This window comes from Notolabrus celidotus, chromosome 6 (genome assembly GCF_009762535.1).
Source record: "Notolabrus celidotus isolate fNotCel1 chromosome 6, fNotCel1.pri, whole genome shotgun sequence".
Taxonomy (NCBI): domain Eukaryota; kingdom Metazoa; phylum Chordata; class Actinopteri; order Labriformes; family Labridae; genus Notolabrus; species Notolabrus celidotus.
Window position 1 is genome coordinate 37,478,809 of NC_048277.1, and position 22,009 is coordinate 37,500,817.

The 22,009-nt window shown below is 39.2% G+C and overlaps 1 protein-coding gene across 2 annotated transcripts; it reads right to left on the reverse strand.

The window, feature by feature from the left end:
• Positions 1-9,217: 9,217 nt before the first annotated feature.
• Positions 9,218-18,197, reverse strand: LOC117814635 (hyaluronidase PH-20-like). Of its 2 annotated transcripts, none has more exons than XM_034686088.1 (4): positions 18,068-18,197; positions 12,246-13,210; positions 9,955-10,044; positions 9,218-9,760 (listed from the first exon to the last, which is right to left on the reverse strand). In XM_034686088.1, the coding sequence occupies exons 2-4, from the start codon at positions 13,188-13,190 to the stop codon at positions 9,341-9,343; spliced, it is 1,455 nt and encodes a 484-aa protein (XP_034541979.1). In that variant the 5' UTR covers positions 13,191-13,210; positions 18,068-18,197; the 3' UTR covers positions 9,218-9,340. The 2 variants fall into 2 exon arrangements, with proteins under 2 accessions (XP_034541979.1, XP_034541978.1); XM_034686087.1 differs by lacking the exon at positions 18,068-18,197 and adding an exon at positions 13,323-13,499.
• Positions 18,198-22,009: the final 3,812 nt, after the last annotated feature.

The window sequence follows — 22,009 nt, forward strand, 5'->3', positions numbered from 1 at the left end:
CGCGGGAAAACCTCGGTACTCAGTACGGACTCCGACCTGCCGGATCAGAGACGCAGCCGGCACGCAACGGAACGGATCCAGAGGAAGTTAACACATGGACTAGAATAGAAACCTATCAGATCTGGTGCTGTGACGGATCGGAGACAGACCGGACACGGATCTGGTGGAATTTGTCCGTTAGACTGTAAACTGCAGGAAGCAGCCAGCTTGGCTCCGTCTGCAGGAAAGACTCTTCCTCCGTGGACTCCATCCACGTTAAACGGGGTGTCGGTTGTGAACTCAAACACATTGCACGGTCTGGAATGTGCCGAGCTCGGAGCTGAAACACACCATCATTGTTCAGTCGTCTGAATGACTGAGTTTTACAGCACACTGAGATTTTATGACACAACACATCATTTCACGTCCTCTCATCCATATTCAGGACTCGACAGCATCAGCTGCTCCCTCAGAGGACTCAGTGTGTGAGTGACGGAGCTGCTCTGACCAACAGCCGGCCTGTTGTGCACCGTATGAATATTTCATGTCTGGGTCCTGGTTTCTGCTCCGACCCGTGAGTTCGACAGAAAGCGTCTCAGCTGATAATGTCACAACGACATTTTCAGAGGGATGGCGCCCAGATTGTTAATGTGTGGCTTGCTTCTTTGGCAGGTGTGTTATAGTTTGTGACGCCACACTGAGTCACTTCAATTCGATGACTCCAGATGTTTCACAGAAACCTGTTTACTGTTTGCAAAAACCTCTGAGCAGCCGGAGGACCTGAGTCTTTACGGAAGACTCATAAGGAAGGAAAGTCAGTGGAAGTAGGACGTAGAGGGTTCCTTGGATGATCAAAGATCTCATTACTGGGAGGACTGGGAGTGTGTGGGCGGAGTCTATGAAAGACTGTGACGGAAATATTGTACAACAGAAGTCTTTAGATCTAAACGAGGAGAGATAATGTCAGCATGGAGGTTGATAACAACAGTAAGTTGTTTCTCTCTCTCCTCTCTTGCTTCATGAAAATTGGGGGATTAGGAGGAGGTAGAGCGTACAGTTTAACCCAGCAGAGATGAGCTCTGGTCTTTGCAGGTCTTTCAAACATCTCTCTGCAGACTCTTCTATCTGTCCTCTTTCTTTTAGCTCCTCTCTTCCTTTGTAAAATTAAAAGAAGTAAGGAGAGTTAAAGTATTCAGCCTAACCTGGTTGAGGTGAGCTCTAGCCCAAATGAGCTTCTCACCCTGTCTCTGCCTCCCCCATCCCTCTACCTGCTCCTCCCTCTGTTTTCTCCTCTTCCACCTCTCTTCGATCACGGGGAGACAGAGCGTAAGTGAAATGAGTTTTGCATCTTCTTTAAAGAAATGTAACCTGAGAACTTTACCTGCTACATTTTCAGAAATGTACACATATTACCTGTTAGCTCAGTCTTTATTGTGATCGTGTTGTGTCCCTGAATTAAAGCTGCATCTGGACTTTTACTGTGAAGGTGGTTTAAATTAAAGTAAAGAGATGTTTTGATCAGTAATGACACAAATGCACTTGATAGGGTTTGAGATTTTGCAGTGTTGGTGTTCAAAAAGCTGCTGCTGCCTCCACCTCCTCTTCCTGGTGGAGCCGTCTCCCTCCGTGCTCTTGCAGCCTGGTTCAGCCCGGCCCGGCTCGGCTCGGCCCCGGTCCTCCTCCTCCTCCTCCTGCCTGTATAATCTGCTGTGGTCCAGGGGGAATAAGAGCTGTATTGTCCCGGTTCTCCTCTTTTGTTGGGGATTGCAGCAGCAACATTTCTAGGTCACCGGCTGTGACTGAACGCCCCGCTGCCCAAACTGCCTCTCCACTGAGGGAATTCACCCCCACTCCCCCGTACCCCCTCCACCCCCCTCCCCATATTTCTCCCACTGCTGTGTGGAGGAACACAATTAGAAATACGCTCCCAGCAACAACAGCCGGGCTGCGATCTGTCAAACGATTCCAGCGTCTGTTTTCTGTCAGAGCAGAGCCATAATGGACGCTGACTCAGACTGCTCGTCAGGAGACTCTTTCATGCTGATAATTGGTCGGACGGGCTCTCAGATCCTTTGCCGATTCTCATTTCTCCTCCATAATTATCTGCACCCTTTCCCCCTGCTCTCTCTCAGAGGGGTTAAGCACACATTAATGTTCCCGCCGGAGGACCGGATGCTGCTGTCAGAGGATGTTAAATCGTGGAGGCTGGTGTGTTTCGTTACACTCATTAATCAGCTAAACGTAGAGACTGTTTCAGCGTGTTGCCTCACGGTGTTTTTAAAATCATCTTCAGGTTTTAAATCTTAAAACTTTCCCCAACATTTGAGGTCATATCTGCTCTGCTGAAGTTCATTTAAGTGCACCTCCGGCTCTGAGCGATTACCAAACGACCTGCAGAGACTTGAGGAAGTTGCTCCCTGTGACTCTCCTCCTTTTTTAACCTGATTTTTGTGCAGATGTTTCTTTACTCGTGCATAAAACTTCAAAACAATTTGACCTTATGCAAACATTCTACTCTGTCTTATATTAAAGCTGCTGTGAGGAACTTTTGTTTTGTATCGATTCTGGCGCCCCCTTGTGGACAAAGTGATACCTCTTATCTCTTGTCCTATACATGCAAAAGTAGTGTTTTCAACAAAAACCTCATCCTATGGTCTTGTACCTGTCAACTTTATCAGGCAATGTGATTATTTTCCATGAAAACAGTCAAATAAAGGCTGTTTCTGAAGCGAGATATCCATCATCTGGTCTGACACCGACCCCCTCAGGACGGTTTCAGGCATTCAAAATGACAACAGAGAAGGTGTCAGTGTTGCTGCTGATGGTCTTGTTTGCTATTGAAGGTCATAAAGAGGCATCAGTATCATTTTCAGTTCAAAACTCCTCACAGGGCCTTTAACCAAATAAGTGTTTCTGCAGTATCATAAACCAACTCTAAATACAAATTTGAAGCCACGCTACAAAACCAAATCTTTCTTAGATCAACATTATCATCATATTACAGATACTGATCCTACAGAAGGTGGGGAGGGGGCTCTTCTGAAGTCCTTCTTTCACTCTGTGGTGGCATCAGCCATCCTCTTTGGAGTGGTCGGCTGGGGAAGCAGCATCTCTGCTGCTGACTGGAGGAGGCTGTCCTGGGCTGCCCGCTGGACCCTGTGGAGGTGGTGGCTGACAGGAGGATGATAGCAAAGCTATCTTCTCTGATGGACAACACGTCACCCCCCCCCCCCCCCCCCCCCCCCCCCCTCCAGGAGACCATAACAACACTGGGGAGCTCCTTCATTGACAGACTTCTTCACCCGCTGTGTCTCACGGAGAGATACCGCAGGTCTTTTCTTCCTGCAGTGGTCAGACTCTATAACCAATAATATATATATATGTATATATATATATGTATATGCTTATCTTTTACCTCTTTAATTTTAATTTTAATTGCTAATACATTTTTAATAATTGATATTTTATAGGCTCTTGTTTGCTTTATAATTTTTGCACTGTCTACTTTGTTACTGTGACACTTGAATTTCCACGTTGTGGGACGAGTAAAGGACTCTCTTATTTGATTCGTCAACCAGATCTAACAGGTCTCTACTCTAGTCAATGTGTTAACTTCCACTGGATCCACTCCGTTGCGTTCCGGCTGCGTCTCTGATCCAGCAGGTCGGAGTCCTCCGGATCAGATACACAAGACTTCTATTTGTTGCCGGATGCCGGACCACGACGCATCAATCTCAACAGAGCAGATGGAGCGGGACAGGAAGTCAGGTTTCACCAAAACAAAATGAAAACATCCGGTTAATTTTCAGAATAAAACACTCTGTGTTATCACCAGATCGTATTTCACTTAACTACAACAACAAACCAAAGTCATGATGAGCGGAGCCAGGCCTGGAGTCAACAGGTCAGAGGTTTTCAGAGGACCAGAAAGACAACATGGATGAGGAGAGGAGGAGGAGGAGAATCCTTGATTCAGGGATTACCGCGAGAGAACCTCGGTCACATGACTCCAGCTGTCCGGAGGTCCTGCTCCGGACCGCAGCGGATCAGAGACGGACCGGACACAGATCTTGTAGATCCTTCAGAAACCTGTTGGGTCAGGTAATAATCTTTTCAGTAAAAGCTGATCAGAAACCTCTGACAGAAGCAGATTCACCGGGGAACTCAGTGATTCATGAGCATCAAAGCTTCAGTAGTCGTACACTTTTGACTCCAAACACTTCCACCATCTCTGCCTCTTTTTTTTATTTTTTTGCAGACTGATGAAATTAGAATAATCTTCTCCTCTGGTTGTGTTGGTGCGGAGCTCTAGTGTGTCTCTCTCAGATCTCGTGTGTGAAATCAGACGCAGCAGGACGATCACAGCCCGCCGCTGGAGGAGGAAAATGTTCCTGACAGCAGAACCGAGAACAGAAGAAAACCCCGCTGCCTGGAGGACACAGTCACTGACACACTGAGAGTAATACAGCCCACATGAGAGCTCTGCAGCATATCCCGCTCCACATACTGTACATCCAGAGTGTTTGTGCTCATGCTGTTAGCCTGAGTCTCTTTGGTGTTGCATCAGTATCTGGCTGCACTACAGAGGGATTAATTTCACCGACACATGGACCTTTGAAAACATGCTTGACACACATGCTGCTGAGAGATACCGAGGAAGAAACATGGAGGAATAAAAACAACCTGTACTGAGGATTCCTGGATAAGTTACCAGCTGTTCCTGACCTTACCTTTTAGTTACTAAAGGTACGTTTCGACAGCAGGAACCAGGGTCTAAATGCAGTTCCTGGGTAGTTAATCTCCCCTTGAAAAGCCCATGCTTGGAAGGTAGTACTTTCCAAAGTTCCAGGAACTTTTGGGGGCGGGGCCTGCAGTGCTGCAGATCAAACTGCGAAGAGAAAAGGTTGTTAGGAACTACATTATATAGTTTCTAACTATAAAAATAAGCTGTTCACCTTTAAAAGTAACCAATGTTTGAAACTAGGAACCTTTTGAGGAGCTCTGCGTGTTTCGATAGCAGGAACCAGGGTCTAACTTTAGAGTATTTGGGGGTGGGGTTGCATTGCTGAAGGTGTCTGATTGGTAGATTACCCACAGTGTTTTTATTTCCCCCTCCGTCCACAATAACATCACACACATCTGTGATTCACTTGGTTTAATACCTCCTGAACATCGGTCTTCTCTGATCCTGATAGTGTGAATGCGTCTCTGTCAGCTCCCGGTGTTCCGGTTTTAAAAGTGACCCTGTAAACTGGAGACCTTCAGCTGAACGTGTCAGTGTTTGTGGAGTTTACACAGCTGTTGAAACACAGAGGGAGTTCCTGGGAATGCAAACTAGTTTAGTTTTTATTAAGAATTCAAAATATCCTCATCAGATATTTAATGATGGTCTAAAGACGTTTATGAGGGATGCATCCGGCTGAGAGTCTCCAGTTAACAGGGTCGCCGTTTAAACCAAAACACCGTCCGATCTCTGCGATCACGGCTTTTTGAGTTCAAAAGGATTTTAAAGCCGTGTTGAAACGTCTTTGCTACTCGCGCTTATCTCCTCTCACGTGTTGATTCAGTGAATCCATCTGTGATGAAATATAGCACCATCTAAAACAGGCTCCGGGTCAACTTTTTTGTCAAATTTGTTTTTGTCAATTTTTTTTATTTTTAATTTTTTTTTCAACTTTTTTTTTTTGATTTTCATTCAAAATGTCTTTTTTTTTTCAAAAAAAATTTGAAAAAAATTTTTTTTCAAAAATTTCTTTTAAAATTTTTTGTTTTTCAAAATTTTTTTTTTCAAAAAAATTTTTCAATTTTTTTTTTCAATTTTTTATTCTAAAGAAAATGTTGAAATTTTTTTTGAAGAAAAACTTCAAAAAAAAATTCAACATTTTTTTTTTCAAAAATTTCTTTTTGTCAATTTTTTTTTTCAAATTTCTTTGTCAACTCATTTTTCAAATTGTTTTTTTTTTCAATTTTTTTTTTTTTTCAAATTTTTTTTTTTTTCAATTTTTTCCAAAAACCATTCACAGTCATTTTTTTTCCCATCTGTGATGAAATATAACACCATCTAAAACAGCGCCAGCTGTGTCTCTTCATGCTAACAGGCTAACTGTTGTGTTGCTCATAATGATACCGGCCTGTCCATCTGCTTCTATGGTGTCATGAATGATGAATGGCATTCCTCTTTGTTTTACTGCCCTCTACTGGTCTGGTGGTGTAGTGCATTTACTTTTTTTCCTCCATGCGTCACTGGCCTGATTTGCACAATCTACCCGAGACTTCAGCCCTGCTGCCCGAAACGCAGACAACAATAGGGGACCAGGAACCTTTTATTTCTGGGTAAAGTAGTTCTCAGGGCTAAAAGACTCCGGAACTCTTGGTCCAAATGCACCTTTTATTGCTTGAAGAGACGTTCCTGGAACTAAAAACTCCTGGTACTTCTGGTTGAACAGCACTTTTAGTTAGGCTACTGTCAATAGCAACTTCAAAAGCTGCACCTTAACAAGCTAATATGACTAAAGTCAATCAGTGTTACCTGTTACTTTAAGACAATTTAATTTCTTACGTGTTTGTGTTTGAACTAAATACCTACATTGAAACGTTTGTTACCGGAAACAGAGTCTGCCATCTTCTTTGAATGGACACACAATGAATTATGGGTAATGTTGGGCCATAAAGGATGCACTCAATGCATCTTTAAAGCCCTGGAAAAGTAGGAAGCATTCAACACACTGCTGTGAGTCAGTCGATCTTGAAATGCGCCCTACAAGGATGCATTTATTATCGTTTTGTTGACCTGCAGGGACGCCGTAGTTTTAAATGCACTTATAACTCAGTTAACTGCGCTTAGTCTCAGTCACGCTCAGCAAGAGAGGAGACATTTGTATGCACCCTGCGAGGACGTGAAGCCTTGAAGACAAAGCTCGGGGCAGAGAAGGCTTCATTTATGCTTTTAGGAGTGACTCTTGAGAACGTTGGTGGAGCCAGCAGCTCCAGTGGATGTTTCTGTTTCCACAGCCTTCAAGATTTCACTCTACATGGAAACAAACAGCAACGTTGTCTCGGCATTTGTCTTCCTCTCTTCCTCATGCTGCACTCTCATAAAACCAGAGACTGCAACGTGGAGAGGCAGAGCTCTGGCTCCCCCTGCAGGACAACAACCTGCAGCACAGCTCAGACTTTTTCAACACTCTGCAACAGAATCAATATTTTTTAAGTTACAGTTGCTTTAAAACCAAGTTCTCTCTTCGTCTTGACTCCTCACTGAGCTGAAGTGACATCAAAAGTAACCACAAAAGAAGGCTTGACTCATCCAAGACTCCAGATTTGGACAACCCAACCTGATCCCTCTGTCTCTGGTTAAGATGTGATGCCGATTCAATTAAATTCAGCTCATTTCAGACGACTTTATTACACAGAAAACATAAATAATCACTGCAATGCACGGACAACAACACATTTCATAAAAGAGCAGACAGAAAATCTGAAAACAAATCATTCTGTAAGGCAGGAAACATTCATAATGAACGACACACGTCACAGCTGAAGTGTCCTTTTCAGAAGACTCTTCCTCTGCATGCACAGGACAGAATGAGAAAAGAGATGATAGGTATCGCTCTGTCCACAGGGGGGCGCTAACTGAATGAAGATCTTAATGTCAGACTTACAGCAGAGTGGAGTCAGGACAACAGGGACAGCTCTTTGTAAAGAGATCTCTCAGTCCATCAAATGATCCACGCACAACATCCTATTATGTTTTTATTAAAGGCCAGCGTCCTCTTTAATATTTCTTTTGTAAAAAAAGTTGGAGAAATATTTTTGTTTTAAAATTATGTTTGAGGCAAATTTTTTCACAGCAAACTGACTCCAAACTTTTTCTCTTAAGTGAACCGAAGTGAAAACACAGCACAGTTTAAGAGTCTATCTAATAATTCATCCTTAACATTTTACTTTTGTTGGCAAACTAACCTTAAACTGTTTCATTCCCCTTATCAGTTATCATGTTTACTTCCTGTACAGTTTCCCTTCTTTACTGCAGACCACGCCCACTTCAGTGACCTCAGACCAATAAAAACTGCAGTTAAATGTCAATCAGTGTTAAAGCAACAATGTAAGGTCAGTACAGAAGAGGATTCGGGCCACTGAGAGTTTTCTTTCTGACTTCAATCTCAGAATACTGAAAAATAAAAAAATAAAATTTCTGACTTTTTTTAATCAGAGTTTTAGAATTCTGATTTTTTTTACCCAGAGTTCTGGAAATTACATTTTTAACTAAGAGTTCTAGAATTCAAATATTTTTAAAGCTCAAGAATATTGACTTTTTTTTTAGTTCTAGAATTTTGAATTTTTTTCTGGAATTCTGACATTTTTACCCAGAGTTCTAGAATTCTGACATTTTTACCCAGAGTTCTGGAATTCTGACATTTTTTAAGTTGTAGAATTCTGATATTTTTAAAGCTCTATAATTCTGACTTTTTTTCTAAGTGTTCCAGAATTCTGATATTTTTCCTCAGTGTTCTACAATTCTGGATTTTTCTATTTTCCAAAATTTCTGACTTTTTTTAATCAGAGTTTTAGAATTCAGATTTTTTTTACCCAGAGTTCTGGAAATTACATTTTTAACTAAGAGTTCTAGAATTCAAATATTTTTAAAGCTCAAAAATATTAACTTTTTTTATTCAGAGTTCTACAATTCTGACATTTTTTTAGTTCTAGAATTTTGAATTTTTTTCTGGAATTCTGACATTTTTACCCAGAGTTCTGGAATTCTGACATTTTTTAAGTTGTAGAATTCTGATATTTTTAAAGCTCTATAATTCTGACTTTTTTCTAAGTGTTCCAGAATTCTGATATTTTTCCTCAGTGTTTTACAATTCTGGATTTTTCTATTTTCTAGAATTCTGACTTTTTCTACTCAGAGTTCTAGAATTCTGACATTTTTAAAGTTCTAGAATTCCGACTTTTTTTAAAGTTCTTGGATTCTGACTTTTTTTCTCAGCGTTCTTTAATTCTGTCTTTTCTTTCAGAACTAATGTTTCAGTGGTCTCAGTCCTCTCCTGCAGGTCAGTCATTGTGAGTGGCTGTACATTTTAAAGCACTTTGATGGTCCCACCTCATCTGACCCCATGACACCGAGCACCACCCTGTGTAATGGCTGAGATTCTAACACATTTAAAGACATTGTCTGAGTTTAAACTGTCCTCATGTGTGCATGAAGATAAGCTCCTCCAGAATGAGACAAAGATTTGACAGAATTAAGATTTTTAAATGTCTTTTTTTAAATTCAGACATGAGCAGTCTAAAAAAAACACAAAAGAAAAGTAACAAACACATGAATCCTGAAGTCGTTCTCCTCCAGTCCTGGACTTTATATTCCCATGATGACAAACTTCAGACAGATCAGTAAAACCAGCAGCAGGAGGGGGCGTGGCCTGTCAGCACCTCGATTCCCCGGCTTGGAGACGGCCCCAGGGAGCAGGTTGATGGTCAGGACCGACCTGCACGGCTCCCGGCTGTAACACATGCAGTCAAAGCTGCGGTCGAACGTGTTGATGTCGTCCTGCGAGAGGCCGCCGCTCACGGTCAGCGGGCCGCCTCGACGCTGCCGCTGGATCCTGAAGCGACGCGGGTCAAGGTGAAGGTAGACGTCATCGTCCCAGCGCTTCCTCACGCAGCGACCTCGGCTCTGACACAGCGCTCTGCTGCAGAGCAGTGTGGCCGTGGAGACGTTCAGGATGTACGGGTTCATGATGTGCTCCAGGTGGCTTCGAGCATCGAAGCAGGAGTCCTGCAGGATTATGGGAAAAAAGCAATAATAATAAAAAAGTTCAAACTATTCCAGATAACTCTAAAACTGCAAACTCAACATTAGCAGATCTCTTTGCTCATTACTTAAGTCAGGCCTTGTTCCCCTCTCTGGATGTCTTTAGATAAGACGGACACCTGCTGAGATCAGAGGTTTTGCAGTGTAACAGTTTTTACCTCTGTGTCTGTGACGTTCATGTCCCCCCAGGAAACGACTCCTGCGGCACCAAGAGCTGCAGCTTCCCCGATGGTGTTCACCAGATCAAACTGTGAAGAGAGAAGGCCGTTAGAAACTAAATTACTAAAACTAAATCTTAAAACATCATCATCGAGGTTAGTCACAAAAAATGAGCTGTTCATGATCAAGAGTAACCAACGTTTGGAACTAGGAACCTTTTCTGGAGCTCTGTGTGTTTCAACAGCAGGAACCAGGGTCTAAATTTAGTTCCGGGGGGTTCGTATTATCGGGGCTGATTCTGACTTTTAGAATCAGAGTTCAGGAATCCGGACTTTTTTTTATCTCTAGAATTCTGATTTTTTTTTTCTCAGAATTCTAGAATTCTGACTTTTTATTAAATTCTAGAATTCTGACTTTTTTTCATTTCTAGAATTCTGACTTTTTAAAAGATTTCTAGAATTCTGACTTTTTTTAATTTCTAGAATTCTGACTTTTTTTAATTTCTAGAATTCTGACTTTTTATTTCTAGAATTTTGTCTTTTTTATTTCTAGAATTCTGACTTTTTTTAAAATTTCTAGAATTCTGACTTTTTTCATTTCTAGAATTCTGACTTTTTTTATTTCTAGAATTCTGACTTTTTAATTTCTAGAAATCTGACCTTTTTTAATTTCTAGAATTCTGACTTTTTAAAAAAATTCTAGAATTCTGACTTTTTTTATTTCTAGAATTCTGACTTTTTTTATTTCTAGAATTCTGACTTTTTAAAACATTTCTAGAATTCTGACTTTTCTTTCAGAACTAATTGTGACTTTTTTAAAAAAAATCTAGAATTGTGACTTTTTCAAATTTCTAGAATTCTGACTTTTTAATTTCTAGAAATCTGACTTTTTTTAATTTCTAGAATTCTGACTTTTTAATTTCTAGAATTCTGACTTTTTTTAATTTCTAGAATTCTGACTTTTTAATTTCTAGAATTCTGACTTTTTTTATTTCTAGAATTTTGTCTTTTTTATTTCTAGAATTCTGACTTTTTAAAAAATTTCTAGAATTCTGACTTTTTTAATTTCTAGAATTCTGACTTTTTTATTTCTAGAATTCTGACTTTTTAATTTCTAGAAATCTGACCTTTTTAATTTCTAGAAATCTGACTTTTTAAAACATTTCTAGAATTCTGACTTTTCTTTCAGAACTTATTGTGACTTTTTTTAAAAAAAATCTAGAATTGTGACTTTTTAAAAAAAGTTCTAGAATTGTGACTTTTTTAAATTTCTAGAATTCTGACTTTTTAATTTCTAGAAATCTGACTTTTTTAATTTCTAGAATTCTGACTTTTTAATTTCTAGAATTCTGACTTTTTTTAATTTCTAGAATTCTGACTTTTTAATTTCTAGAATTCTGACTTTTTTAATTTCTAGAATTCTGACTTTTTAATTTCTAGAATTCTGACTTTTTTAATTTCTAGAATTCTGACTTTTTAATTTCTAGAATTCTGACTTTTTTTATTTCTAGAATTTTGTCTTTTTTATTTCTAGAATTCTGACTTTTTAAAAAATTTCTAGAATTCTGACTTTTTTAATTTCTAGAATTCTGACTTTTTTATTTCTAGAATTCTGACTTTTTAATTTCTAGAAATCTGACCTTTTTAATTTCTAGAAATCTGACTTTTTAAAACATTTCTAGAATTCTGACTTTTCTTTCAGAACTTATTGTGACTTTTTTAAAAAAAATCTAGAATTGTGACTTTTTAAAAAAATTCTAGAATTGTGACTTTTTTAATTTCTAGAATTCTGACTTTTTAATTTCTAGAATTCTGACTTTTTTTAATTTCTAGAATTCTGACTTTTTAATTTCTAGAATTCTGACTTTTTGTAATTTCTAGAATTCTGACTTTTTAATTTCTAGAATTTTGACTTTTTTTAATTTCTAGAATTCTGACTTTTTTTAATTTCTAGAATTCTGACTTTTTAATTTCTAGAATTCTGACTTTTTTTAATTTCTAGAATTCTGACTTTTCTTTCAGAACTAAGGTCTCAGTGGTCCCATCCTCTCCCGTAGGTCAGTCATTGTGAGTGGCTGTAAATTTTAAAGTGTGCTGCCTGCAATGCTGAACGTTTCTGATTGGTAGATTAACACTGAGTGTTTTTTGTCTCCTCCTCCGTCCACAATAACAAGAGTAATCTCCTTCATGCTAACAGGCTAACTGTGGTGTCTCACATGATGATGCCGGCCTGTCTGTCACCTTGTCATTGTGTCTAAAGGTGAAAAAAAGGTTGTTTCTTTGGGACTGACCTCTGACATGTAGTCATCGACGCTGTCTTTGTACACAGGGCGGATGTAGGCGTACACGGGGGTGGAGTAGGAGCTATCTGAGAGTGATGACACCCTCATGGCCTCCTGGATGCGGTGGCGGACGAACAGCCGGGCCTGCAGGGAGTCTCTCAGCACCAGCTCCAGGTAAATCGATGGAAACAGAGCTGTGGACTCGTTCCACAGCCACTTCAGCTGATCATTCCTGGTCTGTTCGAGGGCGGGACACTCTCCGGTGAAGCCGAGCATGTCCTGATTATAGTCGTAGTTGTAGCAGTCGGGGTACAGGTAGTAACCCCAGAGTCTTTTGGGCCTCAGCCTCTTCCCGATACGGAGCGATTTGAGAAAATACTGCCGAGCTTTGATCTCGAACACCATCTTTGCACGTTGCTCGACCTGTTCCTCGGACAGAGACGGGTTCTTCTTCTGGACTGTTTCGATGGAGATCTGTCTGTAGATGTCTTTGCTGCCCCAGTTCCTGACCCACTGTGGCCTCCACTCCTCGAAATCCAGCACAGCCAGGCCCGTCCCATCCTGAGGGATGTAGAACCTGATGTCGTCCTCGGCCTCTTCGTTGTGCTCCTCCAGGTCGACCAGCTGAGGCAGGCCTTCCTCGTACACCTCACCGGTGTCTTCGTCCACATACGGGAAGATGCCGAAGCGGTCCGTGTAGAATATGGAGATGCTCTGGTCTGTTGCGGTCTTCAGAGTGCTGCTGACGTAGTGGAAGTAGGAAAGGTCGAGCGGCATGCCGAAGCGGATTTCACACAGCTCAGTCGGGGCGTTCCACATGAAGAGGAAGGGCTTGTCTGGACTCAAAGGAGGGTCTGTCCTCGGTAAGGCCCGGCTAGAGCGCAGCAGGGCCAACGTGGTGATGAGGATGATGAAGACACGCTGTCTGTCATCGAGCAGTTTGGCTGGGCCCATTTCTGAAACAGGGAAGTGATCTGAGAGAGGAAACAAGCAGAGTCAGAATCACACCACTCATTGGTTTCTGAAGAGACGTAATGAGGCCTAAGGATGGTGGGCGCCATATTTGAAATCATGACTCAGCCTCACCTTTAACCATGCAGATCTCCCAGCTGTAATATAATCTAGATGGAAGAGTTTCAAAATATGTATGCCCCCTGCAGCGTGTAAGAATACAGCAGTGAGCTCATGATACCAAAAAGTTGTACAGTCGGCCGTTTTGACATGGGGCTTAATGGGGAGCCCTCTGCTTTTGCAGCCAGCCTCAAGTGGACACTTGAGGAACTGCAGGTTTTGCATTGGTTTAATTTGTCTACCCTGAAGGGAGTGTGTATGTACAACAGCTGTTGAAACACAGAGGGAGTTCCTGGGAATGCAAACTAGTTTATTTTTTATTCAAATGTCCAAATATCCTCATCAGATACTTAATGATGATGTAAAGACGTTTGTGAGGGATGCATCCGGCTGAAAGTCTCCAGGTTACAGGGTCGCTCTTTAAACTGGAACACCGGTCCAACAGTAGTGTCACTGGTTTGAATTTGTAGGGCTGAATATGTAATATATGAAAACATTTTTTTTTAGGTTTCACACCAAAGTTTGAGGATCCAAAAAGTTTCTTTTTTTTTTTTTTCAATGCAAGAAATTTTACAGTTTTTTTTAAAGGTGACATATCATGCAAAATGGACTTTTTAATGGTTCTTTACCTGAAATATGTGTCCCTGGCTACAAACCCCCCGAGAATGAAAAAAATCCATTCTGCCCCTGTTCAGATTTCTCCACCTTTCTGTAAATGTGTGTGAAACCAGCCGTTTCAGACTTCAGTGTTTTTGTTACGTAACAACAATATCCGGTCTGTAACAGGAAGTCAGAGCTCGGAGCTTGTTCAGCCCATAGACTGTATAAAATAATACTGAATCCCCCCTCCGTTTTTCATTACCTGCACACATGTGTGCTAACAAGGAGCTTAGGAGGGAGGCATGCTAGTTGTAGGCTGTCTTAATAAACACAAAGGTCGCTTTGACTCCCCACGTCTGCAGATTTGAAGATCTAGTGGATGATTTTTATTTGTCATGGATAAGTGCTAGCGCTAATTAGCATAGCCACATAGCTGTAGCTGTGTACCAAGACACACTGACAAATAAAACAACAAGAAACACTAAATCTGTGACCAATCCTTCATAAAAGGTCCTGCTGCCTTTCTGGCAGAGGTCGGTTTGACTCCCCACGTCTGCAGATTTGAAGATCTAGTGGATGATTTTTATTTATCATGGATAAGTGCTAGCGCTAGTTAGCATAGCCACATAGCTACATGTTCGTAGCTGTGTACCAAGACACACGTCTACATACTGATAAATAAAACAACAAGAAACACTAAATCTGTGACCAATGGTTCAGAAAGGTCCTGCTGCAGGCGCCTCTCCGTCAGGATCAGATTCTGGATCAGATTCAGAGGGTTGAAGTAACGCGATCTCTGAGCAGCCGTGTATATTCAGCCAACATGTAAACATCTAGATCAACGTGCTGGAGAGCCGAGGCACATCTACTTCCTGAGGGGGCGTGGTCAGAGAGAAAACAGAGTGTTCTGAGGAGGACTGAAGAAGAGGGTTTTTCAGGCAGAGCAAAATCTGATTCCAAAGTGTTTTTTTGAGCATAAACTTTAAAGACATGTTTTGGGGACCTCTTAGACCAATATATGTTGATGAAAAAAGCGTGATATGTCACCTTTAAATAAATGACTTTAAAGTTAAAGCTCCTGTGTGGACACTTTATCTGGGTAAAAAACTGACTTAAATTAACATTAATGCCTCTGTACGATCTACAAAATCAAATGAGACCATCAGAATAAAGAATGACAAATTCTATGCAGTTATTTTTAATATTCAAAACAGCTAGCAGGGGGTAGGTGTTGAATGCAGTGATAAACACCTCTAAGTTAAAACAACCTTTTTTCTTTTTTACCAGTGACACATTTAAAAGGAAAAATATTTTTTTACACATGTATAGGATAAAGAGATACTGCTCTGTCCACAAGGGGCGCTAAGTTCAACACAGACTGAAAGCTTCCCACAGGAGCTTTAAGGAAAAGTAGAAAGTGTTCTTTAAGCAGAAATGAAATAAATCATCAAAGATGATCTGTTTTTAATCACACCACCCTCACGTCTTAGTTCACCTCCTCTTCTTCGTCGAGCTGTTCAGATCAAGTTAAAACACAGAGACCGTTTCTCATATGCCAGCAGTGATATAGCGCCACATGTCTTCACTTAAAAGAGATTTATGTGTTTTTCATATCCTGACAGAGAACGGCTGACTCTGTAATTGTTGAGGTATGAGGCATCAGCAGCTTCAGTTGCAGCAAATCCAGCTGTCGGGATTCTGAAATATCAGAAACACTTTTTCTGTCTTAACTGAGACGAGCCCGCTTCAGATTATTGAACCACTTCATCTCTGTGTGCTTTGGGAAAAGTCCTCTGCAGCCGAAAGGCAGAAAGCAAAGACAGAGAGAGAAGCATGCTCATGCTAATGGGATAATGCTTGAGTCTGATAAAAGTAAGTCCAGTCATTCCCCTCGTTGCCTTTTATAGCTCCAGAGAAGGTAGATAGTTCACCTCCTTCTGCACTTAGTCTCTGACTGTCAGTCAGGTGGGGTACCTGGACATTCAGATTAAGTGTAGGGATGATTTATTATGGTCTGTGAGTCAGAAATTCTTTGACGGGAACAACAGACTGTATAAAACATGGAGGAAGTCTCAGTGATGTCACCCATTAGTTTCTGAAGAGGCGTTCAGAGGCCTGACTTAAAACAGACAAAGGTTTGAGCTCGGGTCACTTCAATGTGCCCAAGGTAAAAATGTTAAAAAGGCAGTTTTAGAGTTCATCAAGAGATTTCACAACGCTCAGAGACAGAACTGACCCGGTCTGTGGGACGGACAAGATAAGTTAGTTTTACTAAGTCTGTAACATTTTATGAAGCTTTTAGTTTAGTATTTCTACTAGGCTGCAGTGTGAGTCTGCATATTAAATAAATATTTAGAATCACAGAGCAACATTTAATATTTAACATTTAGATTTAACATTTAGATTTAATATTTAACATTTAAAATTAAGATTTAAAAAAAAAAAATAATGTAGCTTTAAAAATCTAAATTTACATTTCACATTAATATTTATGTTTAACATTTATATTTAAAATTTATATTCAACATTTATATTTATATTAAACATTTATATTTCACATTTATATTTAAAACTATATTTAACATTTATATTTATATTTAACATTTATATTATATTTAACATTAAGATTGAACTGTTAACATTTAGACCTATTTAACATTTAGATTTAAAAATCAACATTTAGATTTAACATTTTGATTTTATTTTAACATTTATATTTCACATTTATATTTAAAACTGTATTTAGCATTTAGATTTATATTTAACATTTAGATATATTTAACTTTTAGATTATATTTAACATTAAGATTTAAAAATCAACATTTAGATTTAACATTTAGATTTAACTGTTAACATTTAGATATATTTAACATTTAGATTATATTTTTATTTAAAATTTAGATTCAACATTTAACATTTAGATTTATATTTAACATTTATATTTAACATTTATATTTATATTTCATATTTATATTTCACATTTAGATTTAAAATTTAAACTTAACATTTAGATTTATTTTTAACATTTATATTTAACATTTATATTTAAAACTATATTTAACATTTAGATATAATATTTAGCATTTAGATTATGTAACATTAAGATTTAACTGTTAACATTTAGATATATTGAACATTTAGATTTAAAAATCAACATTTAGATTTAACAACTAGATTTTATTTTTATTTAAAATTTAGATTCAACATTTAACATTTAGATTTATATTTAACTTTTAGATTTATATTCAACATTTAGCTTTAGATTTTAGATTTAGAACCTAGTATTTCACATTTAGATTTAAAATGTAACATTAAGATTTAACATTTACATTTAAAAATCCACATTTACATTTAAAATCAACATTTATATTTAGCATTTAACATTTATATTTTACATTTATATTTAAAATTTATATTTATATTTTACATTTAGATTGAACAATCAACATTACATCTAACAGTTATATATTTTTTTAGATTTAAAATTGAAAATGTATATATATATATATTTAGCACTTACATTAAAAGTGATTGTATCTTGAATATTTTTTCAGAACAATATTGAATGTGAAGAAAATCACTCATACTGCTCTAAATGTGATTTTAAAAAAAAGTGACTTAAAATTGCACGCTATGTTTTTCTGATGTTTTGGAGCTAAATGTGGAGAATCGTTGGTATTTTTAATGTGCAGAACTTTAAAAATGGCGCCCCACATTTAAGAACAGGAGCACACAGAAACCAGACACAAGAGAGACATTTACATAGTTATCATGAAGTCTCATGGTCTTATCTTTCATTTACAGATTATAGTCTCTCTCCTTTGACAGCTGTCTCTGTGCACCTGTGAGTACTCTGTGATTACATTCACCTGCTCTGCTGCCTGAGAAACATTAGACCCAATAAAAGCACGAGTGATAGTTTTACACGTTTAACAGAGTGTTAGCTTCACTGTGTTTACGAGGTCTGTAGTCTGCAGAGAGACAAAGCTACTGGAGTTCCACATGACAGTTTTATGACTTTCTAAAAGTAACTCCACTCCTGTCCAGGTGTGGAACAAGTTACAGGTGACCCCCGTAATGTTCAGGTTAAACTCTGTGATAAAACAACATCAAACCTTTGAACCTTAAATGGGAGCAGACGTTACAAACGAAGCACCAACCTGCTCCGGTGGTCCAACTTCCTGCCGTCCAATCTGCTCGCTCTCTGGGTCGCCGAATTATTACCTGCCCGTCATAAACGCTCACCTTGCTCTCCTGTGGGAGTCAAAGGAGCTCCTCTTTAAATAAGCTGTAGCAGGCGCTCCGGCTGACAGCAGGCTCAGAACACGTGTGGAAACATGTCAGAGCAGAATGATTTGCACGCCTGAGGTGTTGTGTTATTTATTGGGACGTCCTGATGTGTTCCAGGCTGAGGATGAGCACCCCTCCCTCCCTGCCCGCAGGATGATATCCCAGGAAGCTCCGGGATGAGGACAATGTGTGGACACAAGAGTGGCTCATATCCGACGGCTCTGTCCAGACACGCTAAAGAATGCAGGGAGAGTTTGAACTTGGTCAGCTGAGGTGTTCTGAGTGAAAGGAAGAGTACTCTGGGGTGAATCACACACGGACAACCCGGTTTGTTCCGTCACAAATCACCACCAACTTCTGCTTCCCGTCTAAATGCAGCCTCATGTCAACACGCCGTGACAGAGAGGACAGGGTTACCTTGAATGAGACCAGGGCCTGGTACTTCAAAAGGTCTTATGAGGATCCAGGATCAGGTTATCAAGTTTGCTTTGGTCCTGGTTTGTCATAACCTCCCAGAGGAAAATTTTAATGCTCAAGGCTTTCTCTTCCAAGTCTCTGGAGACAAAATTGAGATTCTCACTTCAGCTTCATTCAAGTTTCAAATAGTTCTCATTAGTTTCTCCTAAAATTCACTAGGAGAAATAGTTGAGACCATGACATGAGTCTTATATGAGAGATCTCATTAATGGCTAATTTTCTTCTTCTTTATTTGACAGGACAGCTGAAGAGAGACAGGAAATGTGGGAAGTCATACAGGAGATGGTCAACCGGTCGGGAATCGAACCAGCAACCCCTGCGACAAGGACTGTGGCCTCTGTATGTGGGGCGCTTAGACCACTAGGCCACCAGCGCCCAAAAGACTCCACCCCTTTAATTGTAATAATCAGGCTAAATCTGGTCGGCCCTTTTGTGACCCATATTTTAAATAAGTCGTCTGTCATACCTGGGATGAAATCTCTATCTTTTGCAGTTTCTCTCAAACACTTTAAATCTTTGTGAAGTGGTTTTGTTCCACACAGACTTGTAAAGGAAGGACCATGCTGTGAAGTCAAAGAAGAGACCATTTCACATCTAAATATCTGATCTTGCAAGTGGTTCAAAGGTTTTAATGAGAGTTGTAAGTTTGTGGACAATTACATTGAAATCTTAATTTTGAAGGGCACTATAAATGTTCATGAAAAGATGAGCTCAGGCTGTTTCTTTGCTCCATCTGAGCTCAACTTGAGACCCAAAAACTGAGTCTGACTAAAACAAATGGATGAGGTTAGATTGAGAGAGCTCCCTGATTTCTCCACCTGAGCTCAAAAGGAGTCACAACACTTGAGAAATACCTGAGAACCATTTCAGATTTAGACCAGGTCTTCTTTTGAACTGAAAGGGAGACTAAGCTGAGACTTTTTGTAACTTTTTTTCTGGAGGCAAGAATGAGAAACAGGAGACATAAGCTACAGTCTCATTCTGCTTTCAAACAGATCTCATTGTTGTCTAGGAGACAGAAATGAAACCCTTTTGAGATCTCCTCTCTACATTTATTTTCCTATGAGCTGGTCCCTTACGTCCCTTGTGATGAAAAACTTTGAAAGGAGTTGAGGAAGCTTTGAAAAAACCTGAATCCCATGCAAGACTTTTATTTGCAGATTTTTCTTCAGCTTTAAAGGTGACATATCACGCTTTTTTCATCAACATATATTGGTCTAAGAGGTCCCCGAAACATGTCTTTAAAGTTTATTCTCAAAAAAACACTTTGAAATCAGATTTTGGTCTGCCTGAAAAACCCTCTTCTTCAGCTCTCCTCAGAACAGTCTGACCACGCCCCCTCAGGAAGTGGGTGTGGCCTCGGCTGTCCAGCACATTGATCTAATGTTTACATGTTGGCTGAATATACACGGCTGCTCACAGACCCGCGTTACTTCAACCCTCTGAATCTGATCCAGAATCTGATCCTGACAGAGAGGCGCCTGCAGCAGGACCTTTCTGAACCATTGGTCACAGATTTAGTGTTTCTTGTTGTTTTATTTATCAGTATGTAGACGTGTGTCTTGGTACACAGCTACAGCTACAGCTACGAACATGTAGCTATGTGGCTATGCTAACTAGCGCTAGCACTTTTCCATGAAAAATAAAAATCATCCACTAGATCTTCAAATCTGCAGACGTGGGGAGTAAAACCGACCTCTGCCAGAAAGGCAGCAGGACCTTTCTGAACCATTGGTCACAGATTTAGTGTTTCTTGTTGTTTTATTTGTCAGTATGTCGACGTGTGTCTTGGTACACAGCTACAGCTACAGCTACGAACATGTAGCTATGTGGCTATGCTAACTAGCTCTAGCACTTTTCCATGAAAAATAAAAATCATCCACTAGATCTTCAAATCTGCAGACGTGGGGAGTCAAAGCGACCTTTGTGTTTATTAAGACAGCCTACAACTAGCATGCCTCCCTCCTAAGCTCCTTGTTAGCACACATGTGTGCAGGGAATGAAAATTCGGAGGAGGGGTTGAGTTGTATTTTATACAGTCTATGGGCTGAACAAGCTCCGAGCTCTGACTTCCTGTTACAGACCGGATATTGTTGTGACGTAACAAAAACACTGAAAACTGAAACGGCTGGTTTCAGCACACATTTACAGAAAGGTGGAGAAATCAGAACAGGGGCAGAATGGATTCTTTTCATTCTCAGGGGGTTTGTAGACAGGGACACATATTTCAGGTAGAGAACCATTAAAAAGTCCATTTTGCATGATATGTCACCTTTAAATAATAAGATGCAGCCTCACATTTTAACTGAAAAACTAATTTCTTATTTCAACTTTGCCTGATCAGATTTTATTGTTGCTTTTAAACTTTTTCAGGGTCCAGCATGTTTTTGTGAATGGTTCCATGTCAGAGTCTATCAAGTCCAATACAGGCCCCCCCTCAAGGCTGTGTCCTTTCTCCCCTGCTGTTCATCTTGAACACAGACAGCTGCAGAGCTTCTCCAGAGGGCCAGTATCTGGTCCAGTTCTCAGACGACACTGCTCTGTTGTCCCTTCTTCAAGGCCCGGACTCTGACCACGGTGTGGCTTTGTCATCCTTTGTCCATGTGACAAAAACTTCTAAGATCTTAATGTGAGTAAGACCAAGGAGCCCCGAAAAGACTGCCCCAAACCCAAAGCCAGTATTATCAATAAAGGTGAAGTCCACATTGTGGACTAAATTATCTTGGCACAGTGTTTGAAAACACAGAGCTGATTTTAAAACTGGATGGAAAGGATACAAATTATTGGTATACAGCAGCAGGATCTGGGTTCCCTTATTATTTAGATTTAACATTTAACATTTAGATTTATATTAAACATTTAGATTTAACATTTCACAATTAGATTAAACAATTCACATTCAGATTTAACTTTTAAATCTAACTTTTAGATTTAATACTTAACATTTAGATTTATTAATCAACATTTAGATTTAACATTTAGATTAAACATTTAACATTTAGATTTATATTAAACATTTAGATTTAAAAATCCACATTTATATTTAACATTTATATCTAACACTGAACATTTATATTTATATTTAACATTTTGATTTCACATTTCACATTTAGATTAAATATTTCACATTGAACACTCAGATTTAACATTGAACATTAAATTTAACATTTATATTTATATTTAACATTTCACATTTAGATTAAACATTTCACATTTAGGTTTAATACTTAAGATTTAGATTTAAAAATCAAAATTTAGATTTCAAAAACAACATTTAGATTTAAAAATCAACATTTAGATTTAACATTTATATCTAACATTTAACATATAGATTT

Coding starts and splice junctions, on each gene's coding strand:
- LOC117814635 (XM_034686087.1), bottom strand. Junction 10,045..12,245: donor TCGATGACTACATGTCAGAG/GTCAGTCCCAAA, acceptor CTCTCTTCACAG/TTTGATCTGGTGAACACCAT. Junction 9,761..9,954: donor TGAACGTCACAGACACAGAG/GTAAAAACTGTT, acceptor ATAATCCTGCAG/GACTCCTGCTTCGATGCTCG.